General features: G+C 45.1%; 1 protein-coding gene across 2 annotated transcripts in view; it reads left to right on the forward strand.

Moving 5' to 3' along the window:
* Positions 1 to 23,712, forward strand: part of Arid1a (AT-rich interaction domain 1A) — an 80,479-nt gene that overhangs the window by 45,405 nt on the left and 11,362 nt on the right. For both annotated transcript variants that reach the window (XM_052718014.1, XM_052718015.1), the window contains exons 5-11: positions 17,543 to 17,783; positions 18,032 to 18,121; positions 18,814 to 18,981; positions 19,651 to 19,963; positions 20,509 to 20,654; positions 20,751 to 20,860; positions 22,080 to 22,289. In XM_052718014.1, coding sequence (XP_052573974.1) covers positions 17,543 to 17,783; positions 18,032 to 18,121; positions 18,814 to 18,981; positions 19,651 to 19,963; positions 20,509 to 20,654; positions 20,751 to 20,860; positions 22,080 to 22,289 — 1,278 coding nt within the window. The remainder of the gene's footprint in view (positions 1 to 17,542; positions 17,784 to 18,031; positions 18,122 to 18,813; positions 18,982 to 19,650; positions 19,964 to 20,508; positions 20,655 to 20,750; positions 20,861 to 22,079; positions 22,290 to 23,712) is intronic.

A 23,712-nucleotide genomic window follows, 5' to 3' on the forward strand; every position in this document is an offset into this window, starting at 1 on the left:
GGATGTGGAAGGTATGGACTGAAGACACAGGGCTTGGATAGGCTTCCCAGAGTGGAAAGTAACAGAGAGGGGGAACACTAGACCACTGGGTTTGGGCCCTTTGGAGCTGATGTTAAGGCCTGCAGAAGGCATTTGTTTTAAGTTGTTGTTTGCGTGCTTTTTTAAAAAGAAAGAAATCCGTGTGTATTGTGGCTTGAAAAGGCTCAAGTCAGAATGAGGGAGTACAAAAGTTAAGCTGTTAAACTTCATTATGGCAAGAGATGATAATAAGGTTCTGCCCCCTTCTACTATTTGTGTAGTGACATGAAGGAAAAGGATTTATAGGCTTGGAAATAAGTGTGCTGTTACTTGCTGAACAATTTAAATACATTGATTGTCTGGTTCGGTCTTTGGAAGGTAGAGGAAAGGGGTGGGGAGGGATCTCATCAGCAGAGAGTTTAATGGGGGAAACTCATCTTTCAGGCCAAGTGTCATTTTTATGTTATAGAGTAATTAATTAGCTTTAGTGAGATCCAGAAACATACCTAGTTACAAGTCATAGATGAAAGACTAAAACCCAGATAGGAGTAATTCTGAGTGGTGCTGGAGAGCTGTCTTGCATGGTAGTTAATAGTTAAACCACGAAATGAAGTAGACCTCAGAGGCTATGATTAGAGTGTAGAGAAAGGGGCCAGATGGAGTCCTGAACAATGCCTGGAGTCACCAGGTGGATGCAGCCAACAGAGATCGGCACGATCGGCATAGGACCAGGATTGTATATTTCTGGAGCCAAAGGAGAAGGGAAAATAGTCCATATCCAGGAAAAGAGACAGGTGGAGTTGTCATGAAGCATTTTTATTGGGATCCTTTTTACATAGGAAAAGGAAATGAACAAAGGAATGGTAAAGAACACTCTTGTTTCTCCCCTCCTCTTTCCCTCTCTCCCCCATCTCTTTCTTTTTTGTCTCATGTAGCCCAGGCTAGCCTAAAACCTACTGCTTATCTTGTTTCTGCCTCCTGAGTATTACAGGTGCACCACCACACACAGCAAAGAGAACTATTAATAGGCACTGACCAGGAGAGGTGGCTGGATCAACCCTAATCCCCCACCTCATGAGTCTACGACAGGAGAGGCAGGAGTAAAGATGCTAGCTAGTGGAGTATTTATAGAAATAAACCCTTCCTGGAGAAAAAAAATCTGGTGCCTCCTGGCTGAGCTTATGGAGGCCTCTGCCCTGTCTGAGAACTTGGTTTAAGAGGCTGCGATAGGGCACTCAGGAGGCAGAGGCAGGTGGGTTTCTGAGTTCGAGGCCAGGCTGGTCTACAGAGGGAGTTCCAGGACAGTCAGGGCAACACAGGGGAATCCTGTCTCAAAAAACCAAAAAGAGAAAGAAGAAAGAGGCTGCTGGCAAAGATCTAAATCCTGTGTCCCTGACTGGGTAGGAGTGGGTGTTATTAATGCCAGGATGAAGTAGAGAAAGGAGTGGGATTTGTAGTACTTATTAAACTAACCATAGATATTCTTTTATCTCTTTGACTTCTGTCTTTAGATACCACTTAAGGGGGTTGGAGAGGTGACCTAGTGATTCAGAACACTTGTTGCTCTTGCAGAGGACCCAGCTTAAGTTCCCTAGCACCCACATGGTGTAACTCTCGTGCTAGGGATCAACGCCCTCTTCTGACCCGAGGCACATGGCCTGCATGTGGCACACACACATACATACATACATACATACAGGCAAAATCATTGGACAAATGAAATGAATCTAAAAAACAACAACATCCCAGTGAAAAGGGAAAGGGAGGGGGAATGCTGTCCTGTAGACTCTGAATCCCAGTCCACATCTGTGATCCCAGGAAGGCAGCAATTGAAATGTGCCCAATCCTGTATTATATGGGAAAAATACAAAGGTCTTAATCAGAATTGAATCCAGCTCTGCTATTTCAAATGAAACATTTCCTCTATCATGCCACCCAGTATAATAACATCATAGATAATCCAATCATATGTTTTGTTTGTCAAGACAGGCTCTCCTTTATGTTTTGGTGTTCTTGATTTTTTTAAAGTTTGTTTGTTTGTTTGTTTGTTTCTTTGAGACATGGTTTCTCTGTGTAGCCCTGGGTGTTCTGGAACTCGCTCTATAGACCAGAGTGGCCTCCAACTCAGAGATCTGATTGCCTTCTGCCTGGGATTAAAGGCATGTGCTACAATGCCTGGCTGATTTCTCTACTTTCGTTTTATGTGCAATAGTGTTTTGCCTGCATGTATGTCTGTATGAGACTGTCGGATCCTATGGAACTGGAGTTACAGACAGCTATGAGCTGCCATGTGGGTGCTGGGAATTGAACCTGGGTCCTCTGGAAGAGCAGCAGTGCTCTTAACCACTGAGCCATCTTTCCAGCCTCATGTTTTTTAATTTTTACTTACTTTTATTTGTATGGGTGTTCTTGAATGCATATGTGTGCATCACATGCATTCCTGCTACTTGCAGAAGACAGAAAGAAGAGTGTGCCTCGGTTCCCCTGTGACTGCAATTACAGATGATTGTGAGCTGCCGTGTGGGGACAGAAGTTAAACCTAGGTCTCCAAAAGAATAGCCAGTGTTAATTTCAGAGTCATCTCTTTAGCCCATCCTAGTCTTAGCTCCAATCTCAGATCCTCTGCCTCTTCTCAGAGTGTTGGTGTTATAGGCATGTGCCACCACACCATACCCTTCTGTCACAGTTTAGAAAATTATAGTTGTTTACTTATTTATTATGTATGTTCCTGTGTGCGTTCTCAAGTACCACAGTCGTTTGTGGAGGTCAGAACTTTTTGGATTTCCACTAAGTGGTCTCTAGGGATCTAATTCAGGTCCCTCAGGCTTCTACCTGCTGAGCCATCCTGCTGGCCTGCATTTCACTTTTGTTTTCCCAGATCTTGTGAGTCACAGATGATGAGATATGAAAGGGCAACTGGAGAGAGCTGTCCCCCGGGGTAACCTGTAGGAATTGCTTGGGGAAGAAGCAGTCTATAGAGCATCAGAGAATAGGCTAGGGTGACTCCTAGACATTGGACAGGAGCAGGCCCTACCTGTATTACACATCTCTTGGTCTGGAACAAAGCACCGTGGTTAATACTAATTCAAGCCAGATCCCTTCTACTCAAAGTATTGTCCTGTGGTATGTAAATTGCTTGAGAATGCAGTTTCTGAGACCTCATCTCTCATCTATTGATCTTTTTGTTGTTGTTGGGTGTTTTTTTTTTTATTTTTTAGATTATAATTACATCATTTCTTCTTTCCCCCTTCTGCCCTCCAAACCTTCCCATGTACCACCTGCCTTTGATCTGTTTCAAGTTCATGGCTTCTTTTTCTTTAATTGTTGTTACATATATATATGTATCTATCTATATATTCTAAATTCAACATGCTCAGTCTGTATAGTTACTTATATGTAACAATATACGAACTAAACATTTCTTAACATTTCTTAAATTTTTATTTATGTATTTTATGTATGATGCTCTGCCTGCATGTATGTCTGCATGCCAGAAGAGGGCATCAGATCCCATTGTGGATGGTTGTGAGCTGCCATGTGGTTGCTGGGAATTGAACTCAGGACCTCTGGAAGAGCATTCAGTGCTCTTAACTGCTGACCCATCTCTTCAGCCCAGTGTGTGTGTGTGTGTGTATGTATGTATTTTCAGGAGTGAAATGTGGTGTTGGGTAACAAATTGGTGTGTTCTTCCCTGGAGAAGACTTTGTTACTATTCCTCAGTTGTCTGTAGTTTATGGTCTCCAGTTGAGGCTCCATGGCTTTTCCCTCTTACTAGCATGTTTATGGTGTCATCCTTGTTCTAGTTGTATTTAGGCAGCCATGTTGGTGAGACTTCATGGGTGTGTAGCTTCTGACATTTCTAGGAGCTACAGTCTCAAGCAAATTCCTTGTTCCTCTGGCTTACAGTCTTTCAGCACCCTTTTCCCTGAGCTTTGGAAAGAGGAGTTATGTTGTAGATGTATCCTTTGGAATTATTTTGTTTCTGTTCTAGACAGGGTCTCACCATGCAGCCTTGGCTGACCTTGAAACTCAGAGATTTAGATGCCTGCCTCTACCTCCAGAGTGCTGGAATCAAAGGTGTTTGCCACCACACCTGTCTGGTCTAACTCCTAAGAATACCTAAGTAATTCATGTGTTTAATGATTTAGAAGCCCAGAGTTAGGAATTAAAAAAAAAAAAAGGAAACAGCAGGCTGGGGACTTGAGAATTTAATACAATTTACTGGCCATGTATCCTAAAGTTTATGTAGTCTCTGGTTGTGAGATAGCATCACTTGTTGGTGGGTGCTTTTGAGACCCTGGCTGCGAGGTGGGGTGGGGTGTGTGTGTGTGTGTGTGTGTGTGTGTGTGTGTGTGTGTGTGTGTGTGTGTGTTGGTTCAGCTCTACAGCCTCTACTATGCCTTAAATTAAACACCTTCATAATTCCTGTTCTTTTCCTGCCGTATCATTTTGTTTGAGATGTACTTATTTCTCTGTGTCTGTTTCTCTCTGCTGTTTATGTCAGGTAACAGACACTGGACTGGACGTCTGTAGCCCAGGCCATCCTGGAATCCCTGTGCTGCCTCCTGGGTATTGGGATTCCATGAGCAGGGCAACATGCTCAGCACTTGGTTCTTAAGAGACCCAATGGGTTTCTACTTATGACTTCAAGTCCCCCACTGAAATGTCTTCTCTGGGACATCTTCATTTTTGGTGTTGACACAACACCGTGCCTTTTACCTCTGCTTGAGTACCTCAAATTCTCTGACCTCTGTTGCCTGCTGAGTTTAGATATGTATTCAGTCAGCCTTTATGAAGTGATCCCAGATATTGCTATCTAGCTGAGCTTAGAGGCCAGCTTTTTGCTCTATATCATCAGGAGGAGCAACAAATCCTGTGAATACTTACAAATTTGGGAGATTTGAAGGATTTTAATCATACTGGTTTTGTTCCCTTTTGTTCATTACATAGTAAGAGAAAGCCAACAGTCCTTGACTAAGATTTCCTGGTTTATTTTCTAAGGATGACAAATACTGGTAGCAGTTTTGATAACCAAAAGAGTGATCTGTTACTTTAATATCTGGTCACATCTGGAATTGAACCAGAGTGCTCTCACAGCTTTGAAAAAGAATTCCTACCCCCACCTTCATTCCCCAGGTCTGCTGAGACTGCTCAGAGCAGGGTGTGCCATGTGTATGTAGCCGTCCTTTTCTAGAACGCTTTGCTCTCGGGCAGAGCCAGCCAATCCACTTCTCCCTTTCAGTCACACTGCTCTAGCCCTGCTACTGCCTGGTGCCTTCCGGAGCCTGTGCCGCACATTACTGCATGCTTGTCCCTGGGCCCGTTTCCTGTTTCTATTCTGGTCTCTGGTGGCTCAGCTATGCTTCCTGCCTGTGTATCTCACACAGATCCTTCTTGCTGGGACCTTGTGTTTTCTTTAGAACAACCTCAGCCTAAGAAGCAGCTGAACTTTAATAAGATGGCTCTTGAGTTGCTCAGACCTAAGAGGACCTATGGGAAGAACCACCACGTGACTTTGACTTGTTTTTGTTTTTTTTCCCCCAGTTTGTCCTTAGCCTGCTAGAGGAAGCTATAGACCTGAAACTTGTAAGAAAAGAAACGAGGCTATCTTCCCCTGCTCATTGGACACACTAGGTTGTCAGGATCGCCATTCCTTGTTCTTTTGCTGCTGGTGCTTACAAACATGTCCGCTCCCATTGAGAAGGACATACGGCTGTCCTTCTAGTTCAGAGTCCACTCAGGGCAGGTAGGCATTGCTGTCTTCAGAACAGCCTGTAGAGAACACAGGCATGGAGGAGAAAGCTTTCCTGCTTTTAGGTTCACTACGTAGCCTTGGCTGACCTGGAGCTCCCTATGTAGACAGACTGGCCTCAAATTCAAATAGATCCATCCACTTGCCTCTGCCTGGGATGAAAAGTGCTGAGTCTAAAGGCGTGTACCACCACGCCAGTTCAAGTCTTATGCACACACCCCTCCCCCATATGCACACACACACCCCTCCCCCATATGCACACACACCCCTCCCCCATATGCACACACACACCCCTCCCCCATATGCACACACACACCCCTCCCCCATATGCACACACACACCCCTCCCCCATATGCACACACACACCCCTCCCCCATATGCACACACACCCCTCCCCCTATATCACACACACACCCCTCCCCCATATGCACACACACACACACACACACACACACACACATACACACACACACACACACACACACCCCGGCTTAGAATGGGAGAGAAGTACAGGGAGGTTGTGAAAAGGGACAAAGGAGGCTATTCTAGACAGATTTAAAGGACACCCCCCACCCCCTCCAAAAAAAAAGCATTTGCTTAACAGAGTTTGCTCTGTGATTAAATCTGTAATATTTCTTATATAGTTACTCCTGTGGGGTCTGATAATACAGAGTGTTTAGTGCTGAACCCTTTGCTTGGGAATGGTTGTAGAGAAACATTCAATAATGAGGACTTGAGTTTACTAGGAAAGGATTGAGGGGCATGATCCAGGTGTAGACTTCAGAAACAGACTACAAACTTGACCTCAGTTTTACCCAGAGGCACTATCAGACTGATTATCCTGAGGTCCCCTCTTTCCCAAGATCTGTGTGTGATGCAGGAATCACTAGGGTAGAATCAAAGAGAAGCAGTTGCAGCCTGGCATGTTGGCACACGCCTTTAATCCCAGCACTCAGGAGGCAGAGGCAGGTAGATGTCTGAGTTCCAAAACAGCCAGGGCTACATAGAGAAACCATGTCTCAAAATACCAACAAACAGTAGTCGCTACTGCCAGATGCAGTACCTAGTTAAGTAGAGGGTAGAACCAGAATGCTACTGTAAAAATGAGTAGAGGAGACAAATATGGTCTAGGGTACACTTGATCATATCTCAGGATGCACTTCTAATGAACAGAACCTGAACTGCGTATGGAGCTTATCTTCAACAATAAGCTTTTCAATTTCTTGAAGATTTTAGGTTTAGTTTTAACCTATACTGTTAGGAAAAAGGGAAAATGTAGACAGAATGGGCAACTACACTCCCACCAACCATTGCCCTCACACCTCTCACTTCCCCTTTACATATAGAGAAACTCGATCCAGAAAAGATGAAGAACTAGAGGGTAAGGATTATTAATTCAGAGAAAACGTGATTCTCTCACTTCCAATACATTATTTGTACTGTTGGGACAGAAAAATCCTTTAGAAGAAGAGGTGGACCTCAGAGAGAAGGGAATGAAAGAGAATGCTCGGGATCCAGAAATGACTTTGCTTTGAGACAGGGAAGGAGGCGTGGAAGGGCTATGGTTGGCATTTCTAGGTAAAGAGCAGATCTACTGTAGCTTCTTCTGGATTTGTGTCTGTTCTGTGGGAATATGTAAGAAGCATTTACTCTGGAAGCTACAAGTTCTTCAAAAGCAGAGTCTTCTGAATTCCTGAGTCCCCTTGTGGGAGAGTCTGTCACCATCGTATCACTGGATTCCTTCTCCCCTCATTTCTTCCTTCCCATTCCCTTCTTTAAACTTTTATAACATTCTGCCAGAGAATACCAACCCAAACCAGAAAACCAACCCTGAAATGCCTGGTTACCAAGTTATTTTTGTTTGTCAGGGGTGGGGTGGAGTGGTTGGCCCTTTGAAAATAAGCCAAGTCTACCTAGAAATACCTTCTTTGTAGAGAAACCTCCGGGGACTCCCTTTAGCTAAGCTTAGAATCAGTCAGACTTAGTCCAGATGGAAAGAGCCTCGGTGTGGAGTCATCTTTTTTCCTTTTCTAAGACACTTGGTATCCAGCTGTAAACTGTGTTGAGCCCACTCAGTACATGTTCTGGTGCTGTGGCCTAACCCTGTTCCGTCTTCCTCACATGGCACCAGCATGGGATTGACAAGTATTGTGACATAATCTTGGATTACCATGAAGCAGAGGCCACCTCCAAGTTGGTAGCTTCCTTCCCATTTGACATTTTCCAAGGACGCTAAGAAGCCATGCGTTTTCAAAGGTGGGAACCTAGGGATTGAAGGCTTGAGAATCAGCAGACCTGTCACATAAGGCCAGCCTTGACATAGAAGAGATTCTGAATGTTGTCTACTGAGGTGGGTTAAAGTAATTTCCCAGTATTTAGGGGACAGGAGAGAAACCAGGTTTCGAATAGAAGAAACCGTGTTGATAGGAAGCAGTAAGAATGTTTGGGTTCCCCCCACGTTGTCTTCTAGAACTTGGCAAAGGCTCCCCGCATTGTTGCCCTGGTTTTTTAAAGGACACCGAGGTTGGTGGCTGCCTTTTCTGCCGTTCACAATCTTGTCTGTTTTCCATTACCAGGTCTACTACTTGTTCTACCCAGATATTTAGACTTTTATCTAGACTGTGGTAGTGAAGATCTCTGGCTAATATAAATTGAGAAGTTTACAAACTGGAGGCCATCAGTCCCTAATTCCAGTTCATGTTCAGCACATTGCCAACTTAGCCTTCCCCAGCTGACCTTTCCTGCTTTCTGGTTGCTATGGTTCTGAGGGGAGAGTCAGAGAATGGAATAGAGTCTTCCCTGTTACACTTCTCATACTCTCCTTCTCTCCTTTTCCTGTCAAGTTCTGGGCTGACATTGATGCTGTTGATGGAACAGGCTTTGTGTGGTTGGCCTTCCTAACAGGCTTGACTTGGAGAACAGCAGCTGTCGGGTCCTTGCCTTTTCTGTCATTTGTAATGCTCTTGTTTCCTGCTGGAATTAGAACACCCCCATTCCATAAATATGCACTCCTCCAATCCAGGCCCAGGTCTGACCCATATAACCTCCACACCCCACCCCAGTCAAATGTAAGTCTGTTAACTATTGATTAACTAATGATTCAAAAGACGCATAGATTTCGTTTTTTGTTTTTTGTTGTTTTTTTGTTTGTTTTTGTTTTTTGTTTTTTGTTTTTGTTTCTTATTTTGGGGATGCAAGGTTTCTCTGTGTAGCAGCCCTGGCTGGCCTGGGACTCACTTTGTAGCCCAGGCTGGCCTTTAAACTCACAGATCTGCCTGGATGCCATAGATGATTTTGGCCAAGAGGTAGTTATTAAGTTGATAAGATGTTTCTTCTCTCTCGTCCATATGTATATAGGGATGTATATATGTATATATATACATATATATGTATATATGTATATAGGGAGATTGAGGTGGCCAAGTAACATCAGGACCATAACAGACTGGAGAGTAACATTTCAACCAATTATTGCCCTGTTAGGAGTTCTTTTAAATCTCCCCATTTTTAGGTTGGTCCATATAAGAATTCTAGGCACTGAATTACAAGATTCTCCTAATTGTGGGTCTTTACTCTGGGGACTGCTCCCTATGACTTTGGCTCCTTCCTGTTTGCATTTACCTCCTGTGAGATGGTATGTGGAATTTTTCTGGGGATAAGGACAGGTATGGGGAACATCCTCTCATCTCTCCTTTGCCAACTCATCGTGTTTAGTGTTTTGTGGGGGTGGGGGTACACATAGAGATGTTGAGTAGAAACATTCAATGTGATTAAACCTCCAACTGAGAAGATCTGTGGGAACGAGATATCGACCCATGCAAAATCAATGGCTGCTGCAGTAGCCAAGTTCCTGTGGGCAGGAGCCCCGAGCACAGGAATGTAAGCAGCCCAACAGTCTCTCACCTCAGCAACACCCTCAGCCTCCACCTTGAGTCAGACCTACCTGGAGATTGTGCCGAGGTGAGTTAGAGCAGCAGGTTTTTACAGTTAGGATGAAGTTTCTCCAGTAATAACAGCCCGGCCTCCCAAGAGCCTGCTTTCAGACATTCCTTCCTTGCTCTGATACAACTCTAGCAACAGGTTCCTCTAAGTTGTAGGGGCCATGTACTTCTCATTTTTTAGATGGGACAGTCACTGCTGTGAGTGGCAATACCTGTCCAAAGTTCCAAGTGTAAAAGGTAGAATGGGGCTGGGTTGTGGTGGTGGTGCACGCCCTTAATCCCAGCACTCAGGAGGTGGGGACAGTGAGTTCCAGGCTAGCCTGATCTACAGAACGAGTTCCAGGACAGCCAGAGCTGTTACACAGAGAAACCCTGTCTCAAAAAATTAAAGAATAAAATTTAAAAAAAAAAAAAAAAAAAAGTAGGGCCTCGAGGTGATGGCGCACGCCATTTTTTCCCAGCACTTGGGAGGCAGAGGCAGGTGGGTCTCTATGAGTTCAAGGCCAGCCTGGTCTACAAAGCGAGTTCCAGGACAGCCAGAGCTGCTGTTACACAGAGAAACCCATTGCGGGTGGGTGTGGAGAGCTAAGGGTTGGGGCTTTAGCTCAGTGGTCCTCGGCCTGCCTGGTCCTCAGCTCCCGGCGTGGGGAGGGATGAGTAAGAACCTCACTTTTATAGTGAAAAGGAGGACTGTTGGTTTGAGGCCAATCTGAGCTATATAAGTGCTGGGATTAAAGGCGTGCCCCACCGCCACACGCTCAAGATGGATACTCTTAACAGAATGGCCAGCATATCTTAGGAGTGTAAAACTGGGTTTTGTTGTTTTGTTTCTGAAATAGAGACTTCTTTATATTGGCAATACTGGCCTTGGACTTGAGTATTCCTTCTTTAGCCTTTTGAGTAGTTAGGACTGTGAGGACTTACACAAGGACTGTGAGGACTCACACACTACTTACTGCATTTAGTTTTGAAGTTCCCAAGGCAAAAATTGGGTTTTAATTTAAAGTTGTTACAGCTATAACACATTTAAAGCAATTGGTCTTCATCCTTGTTCTCTGGTTTGGTGAGGAAAAAGTGAGCTGACTTGGTTTGTTTCAAGGAGTCCTCGGTTGCCCTGTTGCTGGAGTGTTTGTGTGACCTGCTTGGGGAGGGGGGAAGTTGAATCTTATTTAGTGGCTTTCCTTCACTCAGGAAGGAGCCTTCCCATCTTTTAGCTTGGGGATGGGGTCCCTATACAAGGCCCACTTTTTCCTGTAGTTTGAAAGGATCTCTGCAGAGCTGAGCAAGGAGCAACAGGAATATCTTGATTTCTCTATCTAAGCCATATCCTTTTGGTTGATAATAGGATTAGAACAAAGTTGGTGTGAATCTCCAGCAGAGGACTAGACTAAGAATTAAGGGGCACCCTCTTCTGTGTTTGGATTCATTCCTGGCTTTGTATCCAATACCAACTTGTCTGCTCTAGAATGTTTGGTAGAAGTGATCTCTTCTTACTGCTACCTTTGTTAAATAAGCATGGTGCTAAGAAAGGGTTCTTTTTTTTTTTTTTTTAAGGTGGTCAACAACAAAAAAGCCATCTTTTCAAGACAGTGTTTCACTTTGTAGGTTAGATTGGCCTTGAACTCTACCTCAAGTACTGAGATTATAATTGTGCACCACCAGGCTTAAATCTCCCAGATCTATTTGTTTTAAGTAATTAATTGTCCTCTTTGCTGCGTTGGTTGAATCTGTTGCCTCCCTCCTGGCTTCTGCCCGTGAGGATGGTTTTCTACATTTCTCCAGTGTTCTTGAGGACTGCTCCCCTTCTCCAGCGTGGGAGCAGCTCCCTGCTTTGTCTCTGCACCTCTGCCACTGGGCTGGGGTAGGGGAAGGACTGACAAACTGCCACTGTAGATTTGCTTCTTTTATGTGAAGAATGTCGACTTTTCTAGTACATGTGCTGCTGAAGCCAGCATAGGATTGAGTCTTTTCTAACAAGGATCATTCAGAGTGTGTGCCTGTGGATATAACACTCACCCATACAAGGTAGGAGTTACCTGACTCTCTTCTTCCTCCTCTCCATATTGAATATCAAGCCCAAGGCCTCACAAGACATGCAAGTGAGCAGTGTCCTCAGCCCTTAGCTACTTCTGTTGATAAATATGTTACCTGCCAGTAACAGCACAAAGCTAGGTAAAATCTCACAACTAAGTAGATGCAAGAACTCCATGAGTATATGATTGCCGTGTTCATCATCCTTGCATAGTTCTGTTGGGAGATCATCTTCCTGCTCTCTTTTAACCCTGAACTGGTAGCTAACTGCTTCACCAGGCAGCTGGCTCATGATGGATCTTGTAATCCACCCCCCCCCCCCCAAGAGCGCAGCCCCCAACCTCCACCATGAGGTTTGGACTGTGATTTCAGGCGCGGTTTTGTTGTGGTGTGAAGAGAAGGTGTCAGCTGCTGAATTCTGTTTGTCAGCAGAGCCTGACAGACCCATGCTGGCACACTCTAGGGCTGGGCAGCCAATCACAGCTGGAACAGTTATCGTCATGGAGTCCCTATGGGCTTCCTCTATCAGGTCACATCCCAAAATAACATTGGGCAGTATTTCAAGTGAAGAACTGAAGTCTTTCGGGGCTGTAGCCAGCCTGGAGTGTGAGATTCTGTGTGAAATAGTTGGACCTGCTCCAGCGCTTTTGATCTGCATGGTAGATGAGCAATAAAATTCATGAAACACGTTGGAAACACATGAGGAAATTCTTCTGGCCCTGCTGCTTCCTTGGAACTGGCAAGGGCATTGAGTGGGCTGATCCTCGCCTCCCATCTCTCAGCAGGCTTATACTTGGAGAAGAGCAAACCCAGGGAAGAAGCTTTCTACTAAAGAGACATTTCTACAGTTCTCTTGGCAACCCCCTCCTCTCTCAAGAAATACTTATTAGATGGATTCTTTTGGTAGCATTGTAAGAACATGGGTTTCTGAAATGCCAAAGGCAGCCACTGCTGGGAAAAGTAGGGGCTTAGATTGAGGAAGCTGTATCTTTATAAGCATGTGGTAGAGACCTGAATTGTTAGGACACTGAAGGTCGGACTCAACACCCAGACATCAGCCTTTTGTGAATCAAGACCTGGAAAACTGGCTTTTATAGAGTAGAAAGCAGAGGTGTGTCCCAAGCCAGAAAGGTCATGAGATAGGATAGTATCTGTCCCCTGCAACAGGGGTGGGGTGGGCGGCAGCTTTTGGAGACTTTTAAACCCTTATTTCCAATTAAAACAAACAAAAAAAAACATTTACCATGTGGTAAACTCCTAGGACTAATGAATATGTCCAATATTTCCTGCTACTTGGATGTTGTATGCTTCTTTTCTCTCTCTCTCTCTCTCTCTCTCTCTCTCTCTCTCTCTCTCTCTCTCTCTCTCTCTCTCTTCTCTCTCTCTCTCTTTTTTAATTGAAAAAAAATTAATTTGTATGTGTGTGGTAGATGCTTGTGAATGGGGTTTGTGTGTGTTTGTGTATGTAGTTGTGGAAGCCAGAGGAGGACATTGACTGTTCTGCTCTAGTACTCTGCTTACTCAATTGGGTGTTTCTCATTGAACTTAGAGCTTGCCATTTTTTAGCTTTGCTGGCTGGCCATCAAGCCCCAGCAAGCCCTCCCGTCTCTGTTCCCCAGTGCTGGGAATACAGGTGTTCGAGGCCATTCCCAGTTTTGATATGGGTGCTAAGGATCCAAAGTCAAGTCCTTATTTTACCCGCTGTTCCATCTCCCCCACTGCCGTTCTTATTCTAGAATATTGTAGCTGGTCTGTTGGCCCTAACTGTATCTGGCTAGTGGGGTTTTGTTATTGTTGTTGTTGTTTTGTTTTGCTTTTTGAGACAGGGTTTCTCTGTGTAGTTTTGGTGCCTGTCCTGGATCTTGCTCTGTAGACCAGGCTGACCTCGAACTCACAGAGATCCATCTGGCTCTGCCTCCCGAGTGCTGGGATTAAAGGTGTGTGCCACAGCCGCCCAGCGTGCTGGTGGGTTTTGAGAGTGTGCCCCACACTAGTATCACAAACTCAAATTTGTCTAGCTCTCTTATTGTATAAGCAAGAAAATTATAGCCCAGCTTATTGGCAAGATTGCCCAAAATCACAAGTAATAATCACCTAATGCTGGACTTTGTTTTCTTAACTCAAGAATGTAGCCTGGGGCCGGGCGGTGGTGGGGCACGCCTTTAATCCCAGCACTCGGGAGGCAGAGCCAGGCGGATCTCTGTGAATTCGAGGCCAGCCTGGGCTACCAAGTGAGTTCCAGGACAGGCGCAAAGCTACACAGAGAAACCCTGTCTCGAAAAACCAAAAAAAAAAAAAAAAAAAAAAAAAGAATGTAGCCTGGTTTTTCCTCAATTCCTGCAGTATTGGAGCATAATGGAGAAGAGAATGAATGAAACTAAGCATGAAGTATTCTTTCTCCTTGGGGTTCAAACTACCACTCAGTTCCCAGATGACTGGGGCACATACTTCAGTCACTCTAAGCATCAGCTTTCTTATCTTCAAAATTATAGTGGCAGTAGTTATGTAAAACCAAGAGTTGTAAAAAAGTAATATAAAAAAATACCAGCCTGAGCCTGGCATGGTGACATTTGTTTGTAATCCTAGCACTTGGAAGATAGAGGCAGGGGGAATCAGAAATTCAAGGTCACCCTCAGTTTGAGTCCAACCTGAACTACATTGAAACTGTATCGAGAGAGAGAGAGAGAGAGAGAGAGAGAGAGAGCGAGCGAGCGCGCGAGCGCGCACAGAGTGAACCCCAGGTAGTGGTACACCTCTGTAAGCCTAGCGCCTTCGTTACATAAGGAGTTTGAGACTAACCTGGACTATATGAGACCCTCTGAAATAATGAGATAACAGACACGGGAAGGGGAGGGTGTTGGAGAGTGACAGAGTGAAGCACAGCTGCCTTGCACCTAACAGTTGGTCAAATAGTAACTGTTGTTAATATTGGATCTTTGGCCCTCTCCAATTCTTTTTTTTGGTTTTTCGAGACAGGGTTTCTCTGTGTAGCTTTGCGCCTTTCCTGGAACTCACTTGGTAGTCCAGGCTGGCCTTGAACTCACAGAGATCCGCCTGCCTCTGCCTCCTGAGTGCTGGGATTAAAGGCATGCGCCACCACCGCCTGGCTCCTCTCTAATTCTTAAATCCTGTTCTGCTTCTTAAAATCATTTCAAAGCAGTGTTCCCTGTGCTGACCAGTTACCATCTGACAAAAACACAATAGTTTGTTAAGTTAGTTTCAGACCAATCAAGATCAGATTAGTGCTGCCCCCTTTCCTGTTACATTTCTGTGCTTGGGTGTCCAATCTGACATGGAGCTATTGTTGACACAGGAGCTTATTTAGCACTTTTTCTTCAAGGAACGTAAGACATTTGATCAAAACTGACAACTATCTTCAGAATGCCTTTATTAAGAAAATCAACTCTTTGCCATCCATAGATCCTGAGACTTCATCCCAAAGGCTGCTTCTGGGCTCGCTCAGCCAAGACTGAGCAGTTACCTAGGAGGTCTGTTGTGAGCTCTGCTCTCGAACAGAAATGCAGCTGAGCCATCTCCTGACCTGTAGCCATGGTGCATGTCTGAGGCATTTGTCTGTTCCGAGATCTTCCTAAAGTCTCTGAGGACATGAACCACCTACTATTTAGGGCAGCCAAAAGATATTCAAGAGGGCCTTAGGCATTATCTGAAATGTGTTTACTAAGGTAATGTTTGTATTTTACTCGTATAAATACAAAGGGTCCAGAAAAGAATGCCTAATTTTTCAAAATCAAGAATCGGATTTGGGACTTTGGGGTCTAGAGAGAGAGCTCAGTTGGAAAAGTGCCTACCTGGCAGGTATGTGGACCTGAGCTTGATCTCTAGGAACCCATGTCAAAAAGAACCAGGCATGCCAGGCATCAGTAGTGCACACCTTTAATCCTAGCACTTAGAGGCAGAGACAGGTGGATCTCTGAGTCGGGAGGCCAGCCTGGACTATGGAGCAAGTTCCAGGACAGCCAGGACTACACAGGAAACCCTGTCTCTGAAAAAACAAACAAAAAAACCAGGCATGGTAGTACACACACTTTTGTAATATTGGTGCCAGGGAGGCAGAAACAGACAGAGAGATCCCTGAGGCCTGCTGGCTGGCCATCTCAGTCTTCTTACTCAGTTCCAGTTCCATTTGACTCTGATCAACAGTACCTGAGATCGACTACTGCTCTCCACAAGTGCAGGTTGCACAAACCATATCAAAACACACAAGCACAATAATACACCCACAGGAATAGATCTGGGAAGTCAGCTCTGGCGGTGCATACCTGCAGTCCTGGAACATGGAGGTGAAATTCAAAGTTATCGTCGACTTTATAGTGAATTCAAAGCCAACCTGAGCTACATTAGAGCCTGTCTCAGAAAACAAATAAAATGAGCATTTGATTCTTTCTTTATTTTTATTTTTATTTTTTTTTTGGACAGGGTTTCTCTGTGTAGCTTTGTGCCTTTTCCTGGAACTTACTTTGTAGCCCAGGCTGGCCTCGAACTCACAGAGATCCGCCTGGCTCTGCCTCCCGAGTGCTGGGATTAAAGGTGTGCGCCACCACTGCCAGCTGATTGTTATTATCTTGCAAAATACACTAATTTCTTCTTCCAGTAAGCAAGGAGGTTATCTCATAAGCTGGCAGCTTTAAAAGGAGTAAAGACTGTAGCGCATGAGGGAACCTACTAGTACCTAGACTAGAACATGGAGTTTGTTCATCTGACAAACTTATGTCCATCAGGATTGGAAATTTAGTGCCAGGCCTTCTTGGCCTTAAGAGATTCTCTTTCCCATGTCCCTTGTGCTTTCTTACCTCCTCCACCATATACTACAGAGGTTCGGATGGAAAGGGTCCTTATGAAACGGGGCTGAAGGTTCAGAGGTAAGAACACTGACTGCTCTTCCAGAGGACCCTGGTTCAATTCCAAGCACCCACATGGCAGCTCACAACTGTCTGGAACTTCAGTTCCAGAGTATCCGACACCCTCATACAGACATATGCAAGCAAGCAAAACACCAATGCACAAAAAATAAAAAGGAAATCATTATGTGAGGCGGGGGGGGGGGGGGGGGGGGGGGGTACTAGCAGCACTTAAGTCTCACTGATAACGGGCACTTTTCTCCTCATTGTAGGAGAGAGAAGATAAAGTCGCAGCTGGGTTACAAGATCTTGATGGGGGATAGAACAGACCAGAAAACTACAATTTATAGCCAGGCTACCCATTTTTATAAAACAAGCTTTACTGATGCAAATATACATTTTCAGTGTTGGTGGCTACTTGTAATACAGTAGCAGAATTGAGATAGGTTTCAGTTGGTGGTGGCTACGTAGCAGGTAGTTGACTGGTTTCTGGGTTTTTTGTTTTGGTTTGTTTTTGAGATAGGCTCTCTCTCTTAATTGACTTGGGACTCACTGTATAGACCCAGCTGGCCTGAATTAAGTACCAGCACTGTGTGTGTGTGTGTGTGTGTGTATGTGTGTGTGTGTGTGTGTGTGTGTGTGTGTGTGTGTGTGTGTGTGTGTGTGTGTGTGTTTTGTCCTGTGACAGGTTATTACTATGTACTCCAGACTGGCCTTAAACTCACAATCCTACTGCCTCAGTCTTGTGAGTGCTAGAGTTACAAATGTGTACCACCTTGTTCAGAAGTATTGAATAGCTTGGTCCAGAAAGCCTACCACGTAACAAATACACACTTTGTGGTCCTTAATGAAGTTTGCTCTATGCAATCTTGTGTTGTGACCAAGCATGTAGTGTGTTTGTCCTCATTTTACTAATTTATATCCTTATGTGTGTGTTTCAGGATCTATCTGGTTCAATAGATGATCTCCCCATGGGGACAGAAGGAGCTCTGAGTCCTGGCGTGAGCACATCAGGGATTTCCAGCAGCCAAGGAGAGCAGAGTAATCCAGCTCAGTCTCCTTTTTCTCCTCATACCTCCCCTCACCTGCCTGGCATCCGAGGCCCCTCCCCGTCCCCCGTTGGCTCTCCTGCCAGTGTCGCTCAGTCTCGCTCAGGACCACTGTCGCCTGCTGCAGTACCAGGTACCTGCAAGTGCCCACCTCGGGGAAGAGGGAACGGCGTGGGCTTGGTGACACAAGGGAGCATTTATTCCTGTCTGCGTGGATTCCCTTAGCATTTGAAGAAGGGAGGTGGGAAACCTTTGGGTAGATACCTCTTTATATATGACATAGGAAGTGTTTGGCCATTTCCAGCTCCAAATTCACCTCTTAGCTAGAATTTGCAAGCTGAGCCATGGTTTGCTTACTTTTGCTTGTTTTGTTTGGAGCAGGCAACCAGATGCCACCTCGGCCACCCAGTGGCCAGTCGGACAGCATCATGCATCCTTCCATGAACCAATCAAGCATTGCCCCAGATCGAGGTGAGAACTTGGCTTGGAGTAGGGACAGGGGCTAGCAAGGGTACCCAAGCCACTAACATTGTGACATGATAACTATAAATTAATGCTGGGCCACATTCATAGCTGTCCCCGGGCTGCAAATGGGATGGACTTGGTACTAAAGTATTTACTTTAGTGCCCTGTGCAAGAACTTTTAGAGACTCACATGGCAGAGAGCTATGAAGTTCAGTGAGCTCGGCCATGTTTGCATCCCTGCAGTCATTCTGCATATCTCGGGCTGCCCAGCGTGTTGGTAGCTTATGTCATTCACTGTGCCTCATTAGCTCCCTTACTCATTGGATCATTTACATTGTTGTCGGTTGTTTGGTCAGCGCTCTCTTTCAATTTTCTATTTAGTATGAAAGTTGATATGGGGCAGGGGTGGCACATGCCTTTAATCCCAGCACTGGGGAGGCAGGCAGATCTCTGAGTTCAAGGCCAAGCCCGGTCTAGTGAGTGAACTCCAGGACAACCAGGGCTATACAGAGGAATCAGTCTCCAGGAAAACAAAGGTTGATATGTGTACCCTATGTAAATGGCATATCGCTCTCAAGGTACCTGAAGAGGCAAATGACTGGAGCAGATTCCATGCCAAAAACATCCCAGCAGAGTGAAGAACGCATTTATTCCCATTGTACTGAGCAGATAATTATATGGATACTCTCCACAAATAGGTTATATGCAGAGGAACCCCCAAATGCCCCAGTACACTTCCCCTCAGCCCGGCTCGGCCTTATCTCCACGTCAGCCTTCTGGAGGACAGATGCACACAGGCATGGGCTCCTACCAGCAGAACTCCATGGGGAGCTATGGCCCCCAGGGGAGTCAGTATGGCCCACAAGGTAAGTGTGCTACCCAGTTAGAAGGAGATAGAGGTGAGAGGATTAAACAGCTGATAAGTTAACTGCTGGGTTAAAAGAGTAGGACTCTTCTTGGCTTACATCTACCCAGCTTAGGCCCTGAAGTAGAGCAGGACAAGGTTCCATCTTGTCTTCACTTAATTCTGTCATCCTGAAAAAGCCTTTTAATTTCTGGGCCAACACAATGACTTATCAGGTAAAGGCACTGTGCTGTGAATCCATGTGCATTCATAGGCACAAACACACACGCAAATAAAATGTTTGGGGAAGAGGCAAAAAGAATATGTAGGTAGGAAAAGATTCTATTGGAGGCTGAAAGGCCTAGATAGTAACAGCCATCCATTCTCTGTGCTGGGCAGTCTTGCTGGAGTATGGCTCCGTAATATAGCACTTACCTGGTATGAACAAAGCCCTGGATTCAATCCCCAGCAATCCCTACCCCCAAATTTGGGGGCAGGGCAACAGATGCCTACTTTCACAGGCTCCTATTCTCCCCTTATTAACTTTCTTTTAAAAAACAAAAAACAAACCATGGAGCTGTTCAATTTCCTATCCAAAATATTGATTGATTCTCATTGTTTGGAGTTTTAGAGTTGATAAATGCTAGGGCTCACTAACCAAGACTTGTGTCCTCTTTCCCTCCCCCCTCAGGAGGCTACCCTAGGCAGCCTAACTATAATGCCTTGCCCAATGCCAACTACCCTAATGCAGGCATGGCTGGAAGTATGAACCCTATGGGTGCTGGAGGTCAAATGCACGGGCAGCCTGGAATCCCACCTTATGGCACACTCCCTCCAGGGAGAATGACTCATGCATCAATGGGCAACAGGCCTTATGGTCCTAATATGGCCAATATGCCACCTCAGGTTGGGTCAGGGATGTGTCCCCCACCAGGGGGGATGAACCGGAAAACTCAAGAATCTGCTGTTGCCATGCATGTTGCTGCCAACTCTATCCAAAACAGGTAAGGCCTGGGAAGTGAAGGGATGTCCATGTACAGTTCGAGTCCTAAAACAGAATGTTGTATGTATGCATGCATAGTTGCATGTACATATATATTCAGAGCTCTTCAGAGCACCCTTTTCTTATAGTTTAAACACACAAACACACACAAATGTGCTAGTTCTTAAGGATTTAGAGTAAAAATTCATATGGCAAAGTATTATCTATACAGAACTTAAGCTAGGTATGTTGGTTTATATCTGTAGGCCCCAATACTTGGTGTCTAGGCAAGATAGAGAGACAGCAACTTTAGAGGTTGCTTTTAGGAAGGCCTTTTTTCTCCAAGGATGAGATCCCCTTCAGACTAAGCTAATGTTTGTTATGCAGAGCTCAAACCTTCCTTGAACCTTTTGTGGGAAGTAGAAAATAGGAATTACTAGATATGCCTGAGTCTGCTTTGAGAAACTGACTTTTCTATTCTAATTAGATGATCATACAACCCTATTTAGTTCATTTTCAAATCTAACCTAACCTTTTCTTGTATTTAATTTCCATCATCTTCCCTAGGCCACCAGGCTACCCGAATATGAATCAAGGGGGCATGATGGGAACTGGACCTCCCTATGGACAGGGGATTAATAGTATGGCTGGCATGATCAACCCTCAGGGACCCCCATATCCTATGGGTGGTACCATGGCCAACAATTCAGCAGGTAAGTATAATTCATTGCTCACCCCAGAGATTTCTTCAAGAATGCTCTTCACATTGTAGCAAATCGATTTAACTTGACTGTGTTTCTTTTTTCCAGGGATGGCAGCCAGCCCCGAGATGATGGGCCTTGGGGATGTTAAGTTAACTCCAGCCACAAAGATGAACAACAAGGCCGATGGGACCCCCAAGACAGAATCCAAATCTAAGGTGATGAGTTTTGTCTTGAATCTCCTCAGCTCTGTGTCTTCTCTCCTTCCCTGAATGATAAGAAGGAAACATGAAAGAGAATGACAAAATTTTAGCATGTTATGACACTAATCTCTGACGAAGTTTCCATTGTTCTCTACCATGAAGGGTTCATGCACTTGTTGGAGACTGTCTCTAGGATCTCCGTGTAAATAACAGCACACTGTAACCACCACATGTTACAGAGAAAGTACCATGCTTAGACACTGATGATTATGTGTGCTGTAGGCAACTAGCTGCCCTTCTCTTCCTTGACATTACTCAAGAGTAGCAAAAATGGTTGGTTCCTCAATTTGTAGAGTGCTGGGATTAAAGGCATGTACCACCATACCTATACATGTATGTTTTAAAAAATAAACTTGATTATTTAAAAAACAGAACAAAACAGCCTGGGTCTGGGGGGTTGGCACATGTCCAGCACTCAGGATGCAAAGGCAGGTGGATCTCTGTGTTGAGGCTAGCCTGGTCTACAGAGTGAGTTCCAGGACAGCCAGGGCTGGCTAAAACAAAAACAAAAGCACACAATTAATAAGGGGGTGGAGAGATGGCTTAGTGGTCAGGAGCACTGGCTGCTTTTCCAGAGGATGCGTTCAATTCCCAGCACCCACATGGCAACTCAAATTGTCTGTAACTCCAGCTCCAGGGGATCGATCCAGTGCCCTCTTCTGGTCTTGCAAGCACTAGACCCATGTAGTGGACAGACATATCTACAGACAGAACAGCCATTCACATGATGTAGTTTTTAAATTTTAATATAGTGTAAAAAAACTTTCTCCAGCCGGGCGGTGGTGGCGCACGCCTTTAATCCCAGCACTCGGGAGGCAGAGCCAGGTGGATCTCTGTGAGTTCGAGGCCAGCCTGGGCTACCAAGTGAGTTCCAGGAAAGGCGCAAAACTACACAGAGAAACCCTGTCTCGAAAAACCAAAAAAAAAAAAAAAAAAAAAAACTTTCTCCAATAAAAGTCACACACCCAAATTAACAAAAAGAGCCAGTAACTTCTAAGATATAATCCCAGCACCTAAGAGACCAAAGCAGGAGGATTCTATGACCAGCCCAGGCTCTTGGAAGACTTTCTCTCTCAAAGGGGGAGGGGGGGACAGAGAAGAAAGGATCTCTGGTGCCCTTCATATGCACAGGCTTTGACTTTGATGAGTCTCTGGTTTTGATCCTCCCCTCCAGAAATCCAGCTCTTCTACTACAACCAATGAGAAGATCACCAAGTTGTATGAGTTGGGTGGTGAGCCAGAGAGGAAGATGTGGGTGGACCGATACCTGGCCTTCACAGAGGAAAAGGCCATGGGTATGACCAATCTGCCTGCTGTGGGTAGGAAACCTCTGGACCTCTATCGCCTCTATGTGTCTGTGAAGGAGATTGGTGGATTGACTCAGGTACGTACCAGACAGTTGGCTTCTGATGGTACCATTTCTTCTACAGGGATAAGCACTCTTAGACACTTCAAACATGTGACCTTCGCCAAGGTCTATAAACCATACGAGCTTTGATTTTTTTTGATGGTAAGACAGGGACCATGTGTAACCTTCTGTCCTGGCAAATGTGAGAAATGATGAGTGCAAAGCTTCAGCAAGGCTGGGTCCCACTGAGTCACTTGGTCTGTAAGTGTGGCACAGCAGCCAGACTCATTGACCGTCTGAATTCAAGACACGTCTCGGTAGAAGTTCAGAGGAGTTACGGGAAGAAGTAGAAGGATGAAAAATGATGCCTGGTCATTTTACACTGTGACTTCAGAGAGTGTGGGTCAGTCCATGCTCCAATGCCTTGTTGTGTGCTTTGCAGTTTTGTTTGCATTCAGCTGGGGGCTCACTGGTGAGGCTCCACTGACTGATGGTGTAGCCTTGCGGACTTGTCTTCTCTGGGGTTGTCTTTATTGTCCAGACCAGAAACTCCTGGATGGGGGTGGGAGAGCCTGACAGGGAGAGACTTACTCCAAACCTAAGTCAGAAAAGGGAAACAGCTGTCACCAGCAGAATCGAAAGTCACTGGAGTGAAGCCAGATAACAGTCAGTTATGAGTTCATTCTCCCTTCAGACTTCATTCCCCTCCCCCACAAAGGAAAACAAAACAAAACGGGGCACATGCAAACTACCATGTAACTGGTAACTGGTGTGGGAAGCCAAGCCACTTAGGGCTGCTGAGGTGACCCTGGGTACATTCCTACTTCTCGCTCTAGTTTACTACTTGCTTGTATGCTCCTTATGGAAAGGGGGATTGGTTGCTTAATAACTTTGCCTTACTTCTGATTGTTTGCCCCTGAACTCACTGAACACAGGACGAGGTGTAGAAGGAATCTCTGAGGCTGAGCTTGTCTTCCAGTTTGAAAAGGAAATCTTTTAGTGCTGTTAAGTAATTGTATTCTAGAGATGATGTGAACTGATCTGTAAGTGAAGATGCTGAGAAATGCAAGGCTGAGCCCTGAGCTTGTCTGACAGATTAGTCAAGGCTGTCCCAGTAGATTGGGCCAGATGGCATGGGGATGGGAGAGAATATGCAGAATTACACAAGACCATTGCTGAATTTAGGTGTTACACTCACATCACCGCCTTAGGAAGTCTTATTCCTGGTCACCTCCTTTCAGTGTAGGGTGTGTGTCTGTGTCTCCTCTCTCTCTCTCTCTCTCTCTCTCTGCTTCCCTAAACTACTATGGATTTGCAGTTAACAGGTCAAAAGTATCATAACCCAGTGATCTTTGGACCAGGACTGTAATGTCAGTGTTCTCAGCACTAGAGAGATAGATAGGCTTGCCCTGGTGTTTAAGAATACACAGTGAAAACCTGCCCAGCTAGCCCAGGCCAG

This window comes from Peromyscus californicus, unplaced genomic scaffold (assembly GCF_007827085.1).
Source record: "Peromyscus californicus insignis strain IS unplaced genomic scaffold, ASM782708v3 Scaffold_5__1_contigs__length_169319896, whole genome shotgun sequence".
Lineage (NCBI taxonomy): Eukaryota > Metazoa > Chordata > Mammalia > Rodentia > Cricetidae > Peromyscus > Peromyscus californicus.